General features: G+C 44.6%; 1 protein-coding gene across 1 annotated transcript; it reads left to right on the plus strand.

Moving 5' to 3' along the window:
• The first annotated feature begins 11,309 nt into the window (after positions 1 to 11,309).
• Positions 11,310 to 12,251, plus strand: LOC113246539 (olfactory receptor 9I1-like). Its single transcript, XM_026487142.3, has one exon. The coding sequence runs from the start codon at positions 11,310 to 11,312 to the stop codon at positions 12,249 to 12,251; it is 942 nt and encodes a 313-aa protein (XP_026342927.3).
• Positions 12,252 to 17,254: the final 5,003 nt, after the last annotated feature.

The following is a 17,254-nucleotide window of genomic DNA, read 5'->3' on the forward strand; positions in this document are numbered from 1 at the left end:
ATCATCAAAACAGTATAGTACTGGCATAAAAATCATTATATAAACCAATGGAATAGACTAAAGGTAAAGTTTATTTATTTTTATTGAAGTGTAGTTGACACACACCATTACATTACTCTCAGGGGTACGACATAGTGATGGGACAGGTCTATGCTTTATGCTGTGCTCGTCTCAAGTGTAACTACCATCTGTCACTATACAGTATTATCACACCACCATTGGCTGTATTCTCTATGCTATACTAATGAGGTTTCTTAAGACTCCACGTGTAAGAATGTCATACAGTATTTTCTTTCTTTGTCTGACTTATTTCACTTAGGATAATGCCCTCAACGTACACCCATGTTGTCGCAAACAGCAGGGTTTCCTCCCTTCTTATGGCCAAATAATATTCCATTGAGTATATGGCATGTTTTTTTGGCCTCCTTATAATCCATATTCCTTATAGAATTTGGGGAAACTGTTTGAAACCTACATCAGTTCTATAATTTCCCTATTAAAATTCCTTCATTGATTTCCCATCACACTTAGGAAAACCCTAATTTCATGCTCTGGCCTACGAGATCATAAGTGATCTGTCCTCTGTATCCTCCCTTCTTCATCTCCTACTACCCTCTGTTTATTCCTTGAGAGCCCAGCTTATCCCTGCCTCATGCCCTTTGCACTTGCCATTCCCTCTGTCTGAAAAGCTCTTCAAACAAGAAGATGCTCTTGTGTGTTCTTTTCATGTTGGTCCTCGTGTAAATGCCACGTCAGAGACCATTTCTGACTTTGAGTCCCCTTTCTCTGCCACGAGCCCAGAAAGTTCCTATCACATCATCTTGCTGTATTTGTGGATAACCCTATTTTCTGTTTCTGCCTATGAGAATGTAAGCTCTATTTTGTTCACTGCTGTATGGCCAGTGCCTAGAGCATTTCCTGGCATACACTAGGTGCTCAAATATTTGTCAAGCAAATGAAAGGAGAGATCCTTAATGTTTCTATTGTTCAGTCAGAAAAGTCAAACATCTCATTAGAAGAATGGGCAAAGGAACGAATGCCAAATTTGCAAAAGAAGAAATAAGTATCTACACACATGAAAAATGTTTAACGTCGCAATAAATAAAAAATTACAATAAATACAATAAATAAAAAATTATGTAGCCCTGAGCTACCTGTTTTTGTTCATAATCACCAAATATTCAAAAGAGGATCACGATCTTAGCAAGGTGCTGGGAAACAGGCTCCCTCACACGCTGTGGAGTGCTGGCGAGCAACTTACAATCAGTTTTATTAATTTGTATAAAGACCCCCCCAAATGAAAATGCCTTTCTCCCCGTCATTCTGCTTCTAGGAAGTTACCTCACAGAAACAATCATTAATCTCTACCAAGATCCATGGTCACGACACTGTTATTTTAGAATAAAAAGTTGAAAATATCAAAGGGACCAAAATCATTGAGGTGTAATAGGATATTTGGGATGTGAGGAGCCGGGGTTCAAATGGGAACATCTCCCAATGCACGTGTTTGCTTGGGTGGGTTGCACGGGATGGAGCTGAGAAGGGCCACTGTTGGACATGGCAAGCCAAGGACTTTCCCCAACTCAGACCCCCACAGAGGTTCAGGGATGTGAAATATCTTCTGCGGTGACCTGGGTTGGGGGGGTGGGCTTGTGCAGAAGTCGCCCTAAGGGAATGAGGGGTCTTCCTGGTGGGCAGGGCTGCGTCACTGGTGGTGGGTGTCGGTGTCGGTGTCGGACAAGTAGCAGACGACGGAGATCACATCCATCCGCCTGCATTGGTGGATGAGGGCGGAAAGGGAGAGAGATTTAAGAAGTAGCCCTTTGGGGTCGAAGCCGATTCCCTGTGGCGTCGCCTGTACTGTGGCGAGGCTGGGAGTTCAACACAATAGCTCAGCATGAGGGCGTCTCTGTGGAACGGGTAGGGGTTCCGGGAAATCTTGCCATGGGGGAGTATGAATCAAACGTGACCGCATGTGACCCCCAGCGTGGAAAATTCTCAGGATATAATGCTAAGTGGACAACAGTGCTGCAGTGTTGGGAAATGTTTAAATGTTTAAATTTCCCCCATGTGAGCATGAGAAATACCATCTATCTTTTAAAAAAATATATGCACAGAAAATTTTATTTATATTGGAAGTCCAATATAATGAACCAACAACTATTGGAATTCAGCGAGGTTTCCAAGGGAAAGGACCTGCATAAATGGTTATCAATAGCCTTCTCTATGTGACCAGTGATCCATAAAACAATTGAAGGGGAACCTAAAAGCCGAGGAAGGACCTGAATGAATGGAAGGGAGGTGCCATGTCTCATGCGTGGTATGGGCTTAGCGTTCTAAGTATGTGTGTCCGGTGTATAGCAGCGAGAAATACCACACATCTTCAGTACATGAATGCTTCTAAATTGCATCAGTGTGTCTCAATTCCCTTTTTGTCAAGATTAAGGCTATTACAATGTTATATATAATATGTAATATACCGCCATCCCCCGTGGGTCTCTCCTCTACCCAAGGGTTTTGAGAATTTCCACATACAAGAACATTTGGGGATGTCTTTTGCCTTCAGATTATCATGACTACCCCTGAGATGGTCCAAGTGCATGTGGTACACTGGACAAGGGCAATCTCACTGCCTTTGTGGCACATTTGGGAGTCAGTTTTTCTGTTCCTGTGGTTGCCTGGACATTTAGGGTACAGAGTCTCGGGGCTCAATGGCCCCAACATCATAAGCAGCCCGACAAGAGGCCCCACCACTTTCCGTGGTGTTGGTGTGGACCCCAGGTCCCTCCCACCTGCGTAGCTTTAGAATGGTTATGTTTTCTCTTGTTACGCACCTCAGTGGAACAGTATAGAAATAGCGTGTTGACTTTAATCCTGATTTGTAAATATATGCGTAAATTCCTATAGAAAAAAAAATTCTGGAAGGATAGTCATAGTACCAGACTCTGTTCTGTGTGTCTTATATGTGTCACCGGTAACGTCCATGTCCATCCAGGACATAATTCACTTAAATTCCTGACACAGAGGAGGATTTGAACCCGCACAGTAGAGGATGTGAGATAAATAACTGTGTTCTCCTATCTTTCCCTCTGTTAACAGCACCTTTAGGAGTGGTATGATTATAGGGATTACATTTCTTCATTTATAGTTTTTTTTCCAAAAGATTATTTATTTATTTATTTGACAGAGAGAGAGAGCCAGCGAGAGAGGGAACACAAGCAGGGGGAGTGGGAGAGGAAGAAGCAGACTCCCAGCGGAGGAGCCTGATGCGGGGCTCGAACCCAGGACCCTGGGATCACGCCCTGAGCCGAAGGCAGATGCTTAACGACTGAGTCACCCAGGCGCCCCAGCCACCCAGGCACCCCTTCATTGATACTTTCTTGACCTCATCGCTATGTTCTGCCCTACACAGCTGCATCATCGGCCAGCTGCTATCAGGGAGTACAGGACAGCAGTGAAGAGTGGGGTGTGCGGGGCCAGCCTCCCCTCGTTCCGACCTCACCTGTGTGACCACCGGTGGTCATTTTCCCTCTCTGAGCCTCCGCTTCCACACGGGGAGAGGAGAACAATAGCGGTGTCTTCCTCAGGGGTCATTGTGGGGAGCCCGTGATGAGTTACCGTCGATAAAACTAGGTGGTGAGCTGGGCCCTGCTCGAAGGCCTTTACGTAAGGATTACTAACATTAGTTGAGTAAATGAGTCTGCAGGCTGCTGGGACGCCTCGTAATCGGGTATTTAATCTGAGCCCTCACCGTGAGACTGGTCCGAAAGGGTCACTCTGAGGACAGCCCCTCAGAGAACACGGTGCAGTGGTATTTCCCCCCACCCCCAGCCCCCGAAGGAGATGTCATGATGGCAGGGGCTGCCGGACAGGACAAAGTGTAAATGGGGAGGAACGGCGACAGCTAAAGTTGCAGGGCCCTTTTCTGAAGGTTTCTCGCCTCCAGGGATCAGAGGAGCCTAATGAGCAACTTAGGGCCTGATTAGAGAAGCCCCATCAGCAACAAACCCCTCTGCCCGGTCTAATTGCCCTTCTGGAATCCCAGGACTGGGTGGAGGGGCAGGCACCTATTAACAGGTGCTCCCGTGGTTGCTGGGGCTTGAAAGCTGCAGGTGCTGAACAGGCTTATTCCTCTGGTCCCCCAAAACCCCGCTTAGACACCACAATCTTCTCTCCCCCTTGCCACGTCTTCTGGATTGGTCCTGCTGGAGGTGAGTGGGAGCAATAGCAGACCCCAGAGAAAATGAGCCACAGTCCAGATGCAAAGTGTACTGACAACCTGAATCTTGGTTTCCTCGCATGTAAAATGGGTTTATCACTTTTTAAAAAATATTTTATTTATTTATTTTAGAGGGAGAGAGAGAGGGAGAGAGAGAGACCACACACAAGCAGGAAAGAGGCAGAGGGAGAGGGAGAAGCAGGCACCCCGCTGAGCAGGGAATCCGATGCGATATGGGGTTCGATCCCAGGACCCTGGGGTCATGACCCGAGCCAAAGGCAGACGCTTAACCGACTGAGCCACCCAGGCCCCCCTGTCTCTTTTTTCTTGAGGGAGGAGGGCCAAAGCCGGTACCAGCTGAGAGGTACTAGTTACATTTCCCCCTTGCAGTCATGCAAGACCCTTAGCCTTCGGGGTCTCAGTTTCTTCCTCTATACCATGGGACTGACGCTGCCTCGCACACCTGCTTCAGATGATTGCCTTCAGAAGGAGAAGAGACAAGGTAGGTGAAACCACGCACAAAACAAAGGCTGCAATTTAAGTATCACGGGTTCCATTAAGAAAAGAGGAAGAGCGAACAGCTCCCTTGTTGAATCTCTGAGAAGCTCGGAGCTCTCTGGCAGGTATTTGGAATGCCATGGTACTGGCATCACAGAAAGAGCTGGAAGCTCTAAGGGGGCTCTGAGACTGAGCGATCTCCTTGTGGGAGATTTACTTTCCCCATCACTGTGATTTGTCAGGAAGGGTCACCAGTGGCTCAAAGAGAGCGGTCAGCGATGCTGCAGAGAGCGTTTCTGTTGTGGGCGGGAGGTAGGTCGAGATTCCACAGGCTAGGTCCGTGAAGCTACTTTGGTGGGTGCTTGGCTGAGCTGCCCCTAAGGCAGGAGAACTGTGGTCTCTCATTTAGGACCAGTCAGCTGGGCACGGACACTGGGAGAGGCTCTAAGGAGGTCAGGGGATGAAGGTGAGCAAGTGAGAAGTAACGCTAACGTTTTTGAGGCTGGCTCACTCTAGGCGTCCCCACTGCCACACATTTCCCCTCCCCATCCCCCTTCAAAGGAAGGCAGTCCATCTGTCCTCACCACTGTGCCTGACGTGGAGAGCTCGAAAAGCAGCACTACGCCTCTGAGAGGGGGTAGCTGTCCCCGCAGGAGGAGTGTCTTGTTGGGCTGCAAATCTGGGCTCTGATCACTCCCGGTCTCTTCCACCAGCAGTTTGCTTCGAGGCAAGACCCACCTCACCTCGGTGCCTCTCTTTTCTCATCTCTGCTCACCCCATCTGAAGGCAGAAGGGCCCAATCATGACCTTTAGAGACTCCTTTAAGTTCCAAGATGCTACTGTACATTCAGCCCAGGAAGGAGAAGTCTAAGAGATTTGAGGTCAGCCTTTGGATAGACTTGCTATGCCATTCTAGAAGTTTGTTGTCCCATCACAGTGTGAGGAAGAACCCCAAGATTTGCACTTTTCAGGTCTTACCCCAACACCTCCCATCTGTATCCGATGACCACCACGGTGAGGGGCTGGGGGGTGGTATGGTGGAAAGGGTTCTGGGTCCCAGCTCTGGCTTTTCTTTCCAGCCACGTGACTTGTGGACAAGTCTGTTGACCCCTCTGAGTCCCACTTTCCTCATCTGAAAATGGGCTGTGTGAGGATCAGATGAGATGGTGGGTGTACGATGTTCTAAAAGGAGGGATCATGAAAGTCATTCGTAATTTTGGGAGGAGGGAGCTCACACCTCCCCTTGTGCGCACCCGAATCAATGACACGATACGTCATCTCATTTCATCCTGCAGCACTCCTGTGACTTCGGTGGTTTCATGTTCATCTTCTAGATGAAAAGCTCAGGCCCAGAGAAGGTAAGCAGCTGGCTGGGGTCTGACCCCGCTGTGCTAGAACTTCGAGGCGTTCTCGGTCCGTGACAACATGCTGGCTCTGCCTCTCTGCTATTTTCAAGGAGGCTTGCTGGAGGACCTTTGCCTATGTGCCGAAGAGTTGAAATCCAACTAGAAAATGACCAACTGAAGTTTGTTTTGTTTTTCTGACAAGTTTCTGAGGACTCTATTTGGATCTCTGGGTTGAGCCACTTTGTACCTGAACACAGACAGAGCGTGGGTGGAAGGAGCCGCTATGTTTTTCACTATTTAAACATTCTGAGGGCCCAAGTTCCCCCCGGAGCACTTTGAGTAGCAGTCAAAGCATCTGCTACTTCATTTCTTTGTTCCTTTTTCCTCTTCAGGTCATCACAAGCAGATGATAGCAGTTCTGTCATAGTGGCAGAGGGGGGACTGTCATCCGCGTCTCTTTGGTTCTATATATTCATCACGACATCCCCAGCATCCGGGACGCTGCCTGGCACAGAGGATAAAAGCAGATCTTCTAAAAATCTTTGCTGCATACTTCCAGCTGAGGAGCAGTGGCCGCATAACTTCAGGCACATCATACCACCTTTGTATCTTGCCATTTTTAAATAACTTTAAACCTGCCTTGGAAGATCTAAGTGGATTTGTTCTGCTGAGCTAAATAAATACTCCTCAGATCCATGGCAGTATATTTTCCACAGCGTGCGCTCTTATAAAGATGGCGTCTGGGCACGTCTGGCAATCCCTTCCCAGTGCAAGCTTTCGACTTTTAAAATCATCTACCCACACATTTTCTCGTTTGATCCGTAGTGGCCTCTAGGCTCCTAGGCCAGTGTTTCCCCCGCTCTGAGATGACAGGTGGCGCGTCATAAAGACGGAAGTCTGCCGGCCTTTCTTTCTTCTGAAACCCCTGTTAGTTTTCTGAGGTTCTGTGGAAGTTTGGGGGAAGCAGCCATAATCTCAAAGAGCAGGTGATCTTGAGGTCTTTCTCCTTGGAGAGAGTTCTGGAAACTGTGAGAATTACCCATCTTAGGTGCTTTTACTGTGGGCCGTGGGTCTTGAGCAGACGTGATGAATGTAGGGGAAGGATAACCTAGACTCACAGAGGTCCGCCGAGGGAGGCCTGTCCGGAAGTAAACTACTTCTGTGTTGGATCAATGATCAGATAACAGATCGTTGAGAATGTGAAATGTCAATGTTGCTCGACAGCGTGGAGCGTGGTGGGTTCATGGTGGCATTAAGGATTCGCTTTCTTCCTGTGCATCCTTACAAGTCAGCAATTTCAGGTATTTTACAGGCTTCAAAAACAGGGAATGGCTGCTTCAGTGATCTCTTCGTATTTCCCCAGCAATTTAGTTTATCTAGGTTGCCTGGGACGAAATATTTTCCTCTGAGGCTGCACTGAGACAGCCCCCCCCCCCCACGGGTCTTCTCTCTGCCTGAAGATTTTGTGGAGCTGCTATGTGTTTTCCTTAAACTTAATCGTCAGGAAACCAACTGGCTGTTCTAGCCAGCATGAGCAATCCTTTTGGATGGGTTCAGGAATTTAGACAGTGTGTCAGAGGCAAGGTGGACCTGGTTTTGGAGGAGCCAACCTTTCCAGCTCCTCTGCGGGTCAGCAGACATTCAGCAACTTTGGTTTTCCTTAAAAATGTCCTCTGTCCATGAAATGGGCCCACTCGATACTCTTAGGAATCACATGCAGATGTGTTTTGAGCGAAGGGACCCTCCGTGCTGCTCACCGTCTCAAAATGGAGGCACGGTCATCTTGGGACTCTGAATTTATGAAGGTTTCAGGAGCTGGCTACAGCAGCACAGATCCGGAAACCTTCCTAAGCTTTCCATTTTCTCCCTTGAGCTTCTGCCTTTCTTGATCATCCGTAGATCAGTCTGATTTAGGCCAAACCACCGTTCGTGCACTTTGGGTCTTTCCAGAACCCATTTGGCAAAGTCTTCTGGCGGCACTCTTATCGGTCCGATGATGATAGGGCTGCTTATTCTATTTGTGCTGGCATTTGGCAAACAGGCAATTTTAGTTTGTATTTATTTATTCATCAATACTTCTTTCCAAAAGTGACTCGAAGTGGCTTATAAAAAAAAATGTGTGGCACGCAGTAAGATACAATAAATTAAAAATGAGGGATGAGATTTGGGCAAAGGGCAGGTAGGTGGACGAGGAGGAGGAGCCCGGAGCACGGCTGGTTCACACGGCTTTTGCCTTGCTGCTCTAAGCTGTGCTAGAGGTAGGTGGCTCCTTGGTGGCCGCACAGTCCTCATTAGAGTCTGATTCCAACGGGAGCCCCGTGCCTCCTTCTACCCTCCCACACCTGCAGACAAGACATGACAAATAAAAGTGTTACGACAAAAGGGGGACACGTGCAGTGTTTCCGACTCAGAATTCGAACAATTTCCCCCCAAATCTTTATCGAACTTGTTACTTTCCTCCTTGCCCAAATGTAGTGCGTGATTTATGTAAAGCTGCTCAAAAACTCTGGGGATAAAAGAGGTGTTCCTTACGTGATAACTCATTATGACCAGACTCAGGAGGAAGTGGATAGTGGCTGGGGACCCAGCTGGGAGACCCACGGATGTGGTTCAAATCCTGGTGTAGAGTTTTGCCTCAACCACATTACTTCCTCTCTGCAGGCCTCTGTCTTCCGGTCCATGAATAGGGACAATGACAATGTGGCCTGGGGTGGGCTGTTGTGAGAAGTAAATGGGGCGCTTGAGGTGAAGAAGCTAGAACAGTATCCAGCACACAGGGAAGGCTGTCTTCCTGCCATTATTTATTTATTTGAGAGAGAGAGAAAAAGAGAGAGAGAGAGAGAGTCTCATTTGTTTTATATCTTAAGTTCTAAATTTGGAATTTAAGAGTAAAATCACATGGTATTTGTGGAATGATATGGTATTGGTCTTTATCTGACTTATTTTACTTAGCATTATACCTTCTAGGTCCATCTATGTTGCTACAAATGGCAAGATCTTATTTTTTTAAATGGCTGAATAATAGCCCATGGTATATATATTACCTTCTTTATCCATTCATCTATGGAAGGACACGTGGGTTACTTCCATAGCTTGGCTATTGTATTTAATGCTCCCAGAAACATCGGGGTGCATCTTTCTTTTCGAATTAGTGTTTTCATTTTCTTTGGGTAAATACCAAGTGATGGAATTAGTGGATCATATGGTAATTCTGTTTTTAATTTTTTGAGGACTCTCCAAGCTGTTTCTTTACACTGTGATTGTAGGCTGACCATTGAGACCCCAATACCTCAGGGGCTTCTCTCTGTTTTAGGAGCTGATACTTGTGAACAAAGCTGCTTTGAAAACATCTCACGAGGACCTGAAAAACTCCATACGTTTTGTCCTGGGAGTGGGATGGTCTCGTAGTGATGATTCGTGTCTTCATTTTCTACTGGTTGTGGATAACAATCTGCAAACAAGTGTGAATAGTTACCCGATCCCCAGCATTTCTGCTACAGTATCACCTTTTCAACGAACCTTCTGCTGGTCCTATTTAATACCCCCTTCTTTACTTTGGCTCTCCCAATTCCCCACACCCTGGTGTGTGTGTGTGTGTGTGTGTGTGTGTGTGTGTGTGTGTGTGTGTGTGTGTTAACAGCACTTGTCATCATCTATCATGGTAGAAAATATACTTCTTCTTTTTTAAAAAAATACATTGCATGTGCCTGGCTCTCTGCTAGAATGCCTGCTCCACGAGGGCAATGATCTTTGTGTTGTTCTGAGCAACCAGAAGAATGCGGGGCACATGGTAAATTCTCAGTAGACTCTTATTGAATAATAAATGAATATAGTCTCTCTCTCTCTCTCTCTCTCTCTGTTTCCCCCTTTGGTCAGGATGATTTGTGTGAATTCCTTTTAGAACACAGCAAATCATTGTTTTGGCGGAAGGTCAAGATTAGATTAGGCCGTAAGGGGGAAGAAAAAACCCTCCTAAATGTTCATATTGTCAGGAATTCAGCAGGGGAAAAACACCAGATGCTGACCTTTATTTCATCCATAGATCAGCTTTTGTCAAACATTGATCAAAGTTTCATTTTCTTATTTATCTGAAATCCTATGAGATCTTTCTCAAATTCCATTTTTATTTCAAGGATGGAAGGAGGACAAAAATAACCACCTTTGAAGTCTACATTCAGTATTCCCATTACCCCAAATCGCCAGCATCCCAAGGTGCAGAGACAAGATTGTCCAAACACTTGGCAAGAACTCTTATCTGTATTAGAATTCTCAACTCAGCGTGATGCCTTTGTCCCTTAATGAGCTGTGCAGGCTAGTTCTGGAATGGCTCGATTCATGTAGCTCATGGATTGATAATGATCTGGCATTTAAAAAAATGGGACAGGTCCTTTGGAATAAGAGGAGAATTTGGAAACCAGGCCAGGCTGCTTGGCAGGAACAGCAAGGAAGAGGTGACTTGGCAGGCAACAGGTTGTAGGGGTTCTAACAGAGCTGTTCTTCGTGGCTCGCTCTCTTGCATCTCGCTCCATGGTGTTCACACGCATATCAAAAACAATCACAAAGAAAGATAGAGTTGATATTGGGATGCCAAGGGCTGTGGACTTGGAGATAAAAAGATTCCAAAATGTACACGAACCTAGGAGCACGTTACTCTGTTATTGCAGAATTTAGAAAAAAATAATTCTTAGTGTGTGAATCAGACCATGTGCTAGGAATGGTACATATCTTAAGTTCTTCACAGCAGTGCTGCAACCTTGACGTTGAAATCCCTATTATGCCAACAAGGAGACTGAGGTTCAGAAAGATGAATTAACTTGTCCTAGGTCTCAAAGGATTTGAACCTGGGTCTGTTTCAAAGCCATGTACTTAATACTACAGCGTTAGGGGTTCTCCAGAGAAGGGGTGTTTTCTGGCTCTGTAGTGAGGCTGATGAAGGTTTCCAACTTGGCACCTGTCAGAAATGTGGAAATGTCTAAGGAACAGAGTTCCAGCTCCAGCTTTGCCTCTTTGCTATGAAATCAGGAACTAGTCACTTCACCTCTCTGACCCTCATATGATTCTCTCAAGATTGGGATTAACAATATATGCTCCGAAGGATTTCCAAAAGATGAAATGAAATAAAGGTTGTAAAAAATGTGAAGGGCTTGACAAATCTAAGATTATTATCATTGCTGAGAATGATCAATCACCTTAATTGATCTTCAATGAGATTTTATTTTCTTATTTCAGTGGACGACCTAGGATTCATGGCGGAGAATGGCACCGTGGTGACAGAATTCATTCTGCTGGGGTTCCACCTGTCAGCAGAGTTGCAGATGGGTCTCTTCTTTGTGTTTCTGGTCCTTTATTTCATTACCATGGTGGGCAACCTGGGCATGATCGTGCTGATTCAGAGAGACCCTCGTCTCCACACCCCCATGTATTTCTTCCTCTGCCACCTTTCCTTCCTGGACGTTTGCTACTCCTCTGTCATTGTCCCTCAATGGCTTGAGACCTTGGGTACTGATAAGATGGCCATCACCTATGAGCGCTGTGCCACTCAGTTCTTTTTCTTTACCCTCTGTGCTAGCACTGAATGTTTCCTGTTGGCTGTGATGGCCTATGATCGCTATGTAGCCGTGTGTAACCCCCTCCTCTATGCCACCGCCATGACACCACAGACCTGCCTGGGGCTGGTGGTGGGGGCCTATGCTGGTGCCATGGTCAATGCTGTGATCCGCACTGGGTGTACCTTCTCGATCTCCTTCTGTAAATCCAACCACGTGAACTTCTTCTTCTGTGACCTCCCACCCCTGCTGAAACTTGCCTGTAGTGATACCAAGTCACAGGAACGGGTCATCTACCTCCTAGCTTTCTTGGTCATTACAACCAGCATTTCAGTGGTTCTGATATCCTACGTTTTCATCATTCAGGCTATTCTGAAGATTCGTACAGCAGGTGGCAAAGCCAAGACTTTCTCCACCTGTGCTTCTCACATGACTGCAGTGGCTCTTTTCTTTGGGACACTCATATTCATATACCTGAAAGGTAACATGGGCAAATCCCTTGCGGAGGATAAGATTGTGTCCGTATTTTACACCGTGGTCATCCCTCTGCTGAACCCAATGATCTACAGCTTGAGAAACAAGGAAGTGAAGGAGGCTCTGAAGAAAGCTCTCAACGGGCTGAAGGTTTCCCAAGTAGACTAAGACTTGAGCTCCATCAATTCAGAAGTTCCTGCAAACCATCCTTGGGGTTTGGCTTCTCTCCTTAGCACATAAACCAGATTTCATAATTACAAAGACATATTGAAGCAAAAAAAATATGTAGCTTTGCGTTCCAGCAATTTCTTTATTAGCTCTATGACCTTCAGTCAGAAATTATTTGCCCCAGTTTTCACATCAGTAAAAATTTCTGCCTTGCTATGATTACAGCCAGGATCAAGGGAGATGGAATGCCAAAGGGTTTTATAAATAATAACATGCTATAAAATGTAAAATTGACTTTCTTACCTGTCCTGGGTATTGCTGAGTGTTTTCTCAGCTACTTGAATTCAAAAAAATTCAAGCTACTAAGCTAACTTTTGCATTTGAATAATTACAAAACAATAGCTTCTTGCTTACAGAGTGAGGACAGTTACATTCTTTGGTTGTGGGTAGTAGGGTGGAAATCAGCTTTGACCAAAGAAACCTTTCTCAGCGTTCAATCATATCCAAATTAGGTGTTTGTCATAGAAAATACAAATAGCTAAAGAGAGGAAGGAAAAATAGAGGGGAAAGGAGATGTAAACTGGGAAATGTTCACCTAGACTGCGTTAGCCTACTTCCCAAGAGAGCGTGGAGGACCAAGACACTGGAGAATAAAAGAAGATGTAATGATTTGCATTAATTATTGGAAATAATTTGATCTGATGTAGAGTTGAACTGAGTCCCACATAAAACTTCCTGGAATATTTCTTGATCACCAAATGTCAGAAGATCTATTTTCTTTCTTTCTTTTTATTTTATTTTATTTATTTATTTTTTTGTTGTAAAGTTCCGTGATTCATTACTTGCGTATAACACCCAGTGCACCATGCAATACGTGCCCTCCCCACCACCCATCACCAGCCTATCCCGTTCCCCCACCCCCCTCCCCTCTGAAGCCCTGAGTTTGTTTCCCAGAGTCCATAGTCTCTCATGTTTCATTCCCCCTTCTGTTTACCCCCCTTTCTTCTTCCCTTTCCTCTCCTACTGATCTTCCTACTTCTTATGTTCCATAAATGAGTGAAACCATATGATAATTGTCTATTTTATTTCTGAAGGATTTTTCAAGGACCATCTCAAGCTGTTTTCTATTCTCCAGGCATGAAAACCACTACCTACTTCCATCCCCTGTAGGACATTTCCTTTATGGTCTGAAGACAGATAACTATGACTCTGACTGCCACCTTTTAATGATCTCATATCTGCTAGAAATATTACTTGGAAAATGTCTCCATGGAGATTTCACAATCTTATTCATCAATTCAGCAAATGTTTACTGACTGTCTACTATGTTTCAGACATAATCCCAGGTTCAGGAATATAGAAATAAATAAGATAAACATGGTTCCTCCTTCATGGGGATTAGAACTTGGGGCACAGACAGATATAAACCATGACAGTTAACTGATTTTTTTCATATGATTTTGGAAAGTGGGAAGGAACAGCACAAGGGTATTGTTACACTGTATAGCAGGGTTCTGACCTAGTTTGGTGTGGTCAGAAAAGGCTTTCCCGAGGAACTAATGTTTATGCGGAAGCTTAAAGAGTAAGTCTGTCATGGTCATGGGTTGAGCTGTGGAGGGAAGCCAGACCGGCTGCAGCATAAGGAGAAGGGCTGAGTGTGAGAGGCAGCTGGAGGACTCAGGAGTGACTAGGTCAGAGAGAGCCTTGCGGACTCGCTTAGGGGCTCATGGACTTTACTCCAAGAGTGGGGCATGAAGTGCTTGGACCTGAATCTGAAAAAGATCCCTTTGGCTGCAGTGTGATGGGTGGGAACGGGGGCTGGTGGCCTGTGGTGGTGGAGATGGAGGGATGCACACGCATTTCATTTAAGGAGCAGCAAATGGTGCATCCCGGGCACGGGGTTTGATTTCCACACAAGACTGTATGCTTCGCCTAAAGTACGTATTAGGCCAGAGAAAGCTCGCAGGCGTGTGGCCATGACGTTGGTGGAGGACTGATTCTTAGCAAAATGGTGAAGTTGGGGAAATACACTTTTGGAGGCATCTGCTCTTCCATTGATATACTTTTCCTTCCCTGCCTGTGACCTCCCTTAGGGATACCTCAAAATGGCCATCAACTTGTCCCTCTCAAGAGGGCAACACATTTTCATTAACTCCTGCTGTGTGTCAGTAGGGCTGAAGAAATCACCCCTTGCTGGGCTTCTTACACGCTTAAAGTCAGGAAATCCTTCAACTTAAAAATATATATAAATGGGGAAAATGCTAGATAGTGAGTGTGCTATTTTGGTCATGGTGGGAGCTGCCAACGTTCCTTCCACCTTGTACTTGGTGAGTGACAAGGAATTGCCCATAAATGAATGACCTTAGATGCATGTACAGTATTTGATGTAAATACGGTTGCTTCGGGGGTGCACCAAGTGGATGCAAATAGAACGAGGTTGTAGTGTGTTTTAGGGGTCACTTTCTGATTAATGTGAGAAGGCGCTGGGAGAAATGGCATTTATGGTGACTTTCCACTTGCATATATTAATAAATATATATTAAGTGAAAACATTTATTAATTACCTAATGTGTGTCGGGTTCTGTGCCAAGAGTTTTTGCTTATCTCATTGACGGGTCTCATTCTTTTTATTTTTTATTTTTTATTATTGAAGTACAGTGGACATACACTGTTACATTAGTTTCAGGTGTATGTCACAGTGATTTGACAATTCTGTACATGACTCAGGGCTCACCGTGGTAAGGGTAGTCACCGTCTGTCACCGTGCAACATTATTACAATATTATTGGCTATGTTCGCTGTGCCGTACTTCTCGTCTCTGTGACTTTATTTTACAACTGGCAGTTTGTACCTCTTAATCACTGTTACCTGTTCTGCCCACGGCCCCACCCACCTCCCCTCTGGTGACCACCAATTTAATTTGTTCTCTGTATTTGAGTCTGGTTTTTTTTGTTTTTGTTTTTAAAGATTTTATTTACTTATTTGACAGAGATAGAGACAGCCAGCAAGAGAGGGAACACAAGCAGGGAGAGTGGGAGAGGAAGAAGCAGGCCCACAGCGGAGGAGCCTGATGTGGGGCTCGATCCCACAACCCCGGGATCACGCCCTGAGCCGAAGGCAGACGCCCAACCGCTGTGCCACCCAGGCGCCCCTGGTTTTTTTGTTTTTTAATTTGTTTTATAAGTGAAGTCACATGCCATTTGTCTTTCCCTAACCCATTTCACTTAGCATAATGCCTTCTAAGTCCATTCATGTTGTCACAAATGGCAAAATGTCATTGTTTTTTATGGCTGAGTAAAATTCCATTGTGTATATATACCACTTCTTCTTTATCCATTCATCTATTTTTTTTTTTTTTGGTCCTTCAACATTTTACTTTATTTATAATCTCACATGTAGGCATTTGTACAATGATAATCATGTCTTCAATAAAAATCTTATACAGGTATATTTTTATATTTATTTATAATTGATTTTTTTCATATTCTGTTTAAATTCTGATTCTTTAAAAGCAAGCATGAGGAGCAGTAGAAGAACACAATATAAATACTTTTGTGTAAGACCTTCTAACTTTTCAGGGGTAGCTTTTATTACAACTAATAGGAGGTCTTGTTTCTCCTTTGGGTAACCACTTGTTTGCACTCAAAAGTATATTTATTTTAACATGCATGTGTATTAAATCATCTTTAAATATAATGTTTTTTTTATTAAACCAGTTGATTTTATAATAATAAATGTCCATGTTTTTTTTTTTTTTAAGATTTTATTTATTTATTTAACACAGATAGAGACAGCCAGCCAGAGAGGGAACACAAGCAGGGGAGTGGGAGAGGAAGAAGCAGGCTCATAGCAGAGGAGCCTGATGCGGGGCTCGATCCCACAACGCCGGGATCACACCCTGAGCCGAAGGCAGACGCTTAACCGCTGTGCCACCCAGGCACCCCTAAATGTCCATGTTTTTAAACACACAAAAAAAGTATGATTGTCTTTAAGGGATTGTAAAATAATAAGAAGGAAGATTTTATGTATAAAGAGAACTACAGCTGGGACACCTGGATGGCTTGGTCAGTTAAGCATCTGCCTTTGGCTCAGGTCATGATCCCAGGGACCTGGGATCAAGCCCCACATCAGGATCCATTCATCTATTGAGGGATGCTGGGATTGCTTCCATATCTTGGCTATTGTAAATAATGCCGCAATAAACATAAGGGTGCACATATCTTTTTGAATGAGTGTTTTCATTTTCTTTGGGTAAATACCCGGTAGTGGAATTTTTAGATTGTATGGTATTTCTATTTTTAATTTTTCGAGGAACCTCCTTACTGTTTTCCACAGTGGCTGCACTGATTTGCATTCCCACCAACAGTCAATGAGGGTTCCTTTTTCTCCACATCCTTGTCAACACTTGATCTTTCTTGTTTTTTGGATTCCAGCTATTCCGACTAGAATAGGTGTGAGGTGTGAGGTAATATTTCTCTGTAGTTTTGATTTGCATTTCCATGATGATGAGTGATATCGAGCATATTTTCCTGTGTCTGTTGGCCGTCTGTCTGTCTTCTTTGGAAAAATGCTTATTCAGGTCCTCTGCCCATTTTAATCAGATTAGGGGTGTGTGTGTGTGTGTGTGTGTAGTTGCATAAATTCTTCATATATTTTGTATACTACTCTCTTAGTGGATTGATCATTTACAAATATCTTCTCCCATTTAGTAGGTTGCCCTTTTGTTTTGTTGATGGTTTCCTTGACCGTGCAAAAGCTGCTTATTTTGGTGTCGTCCCAATGGTTGATTTTTGCTTTTGTTCCCCTTGCTTGAGGAAACATATCCAGAAAAATGTTTCCACGGCCGATGTCAAGTAAATTACTGCCTATGTTTTCTTCTAGGAGTTTTATGGTTTCAGGTCTCACAATTAGGTCTTTAATCCATTCTGAATTCATTTTTGTTCATGGTGTAAGAAAGTGGTCCGGTTTCATTCTTTTCATGCTGCTGTCTAGTTTTCCCAGCA

Source organism: Ursus arctos, unplaced genomic scaffold (genome assembly GCF_023065955.2).
Source record: "Ursus arctos isolate Adak ecotype North America unplaced genomic scaffold, UrsArc2.0 scaffold_23, whole genome shotgun sequence".
In the NCBI taxonomy this organism is placed as follows: domain Eukaryota; kingdom Metazoa; phylum Chordata; class Mammalia; order Carnivora; family Ursidae; genus Ursus; species Ursus arctos.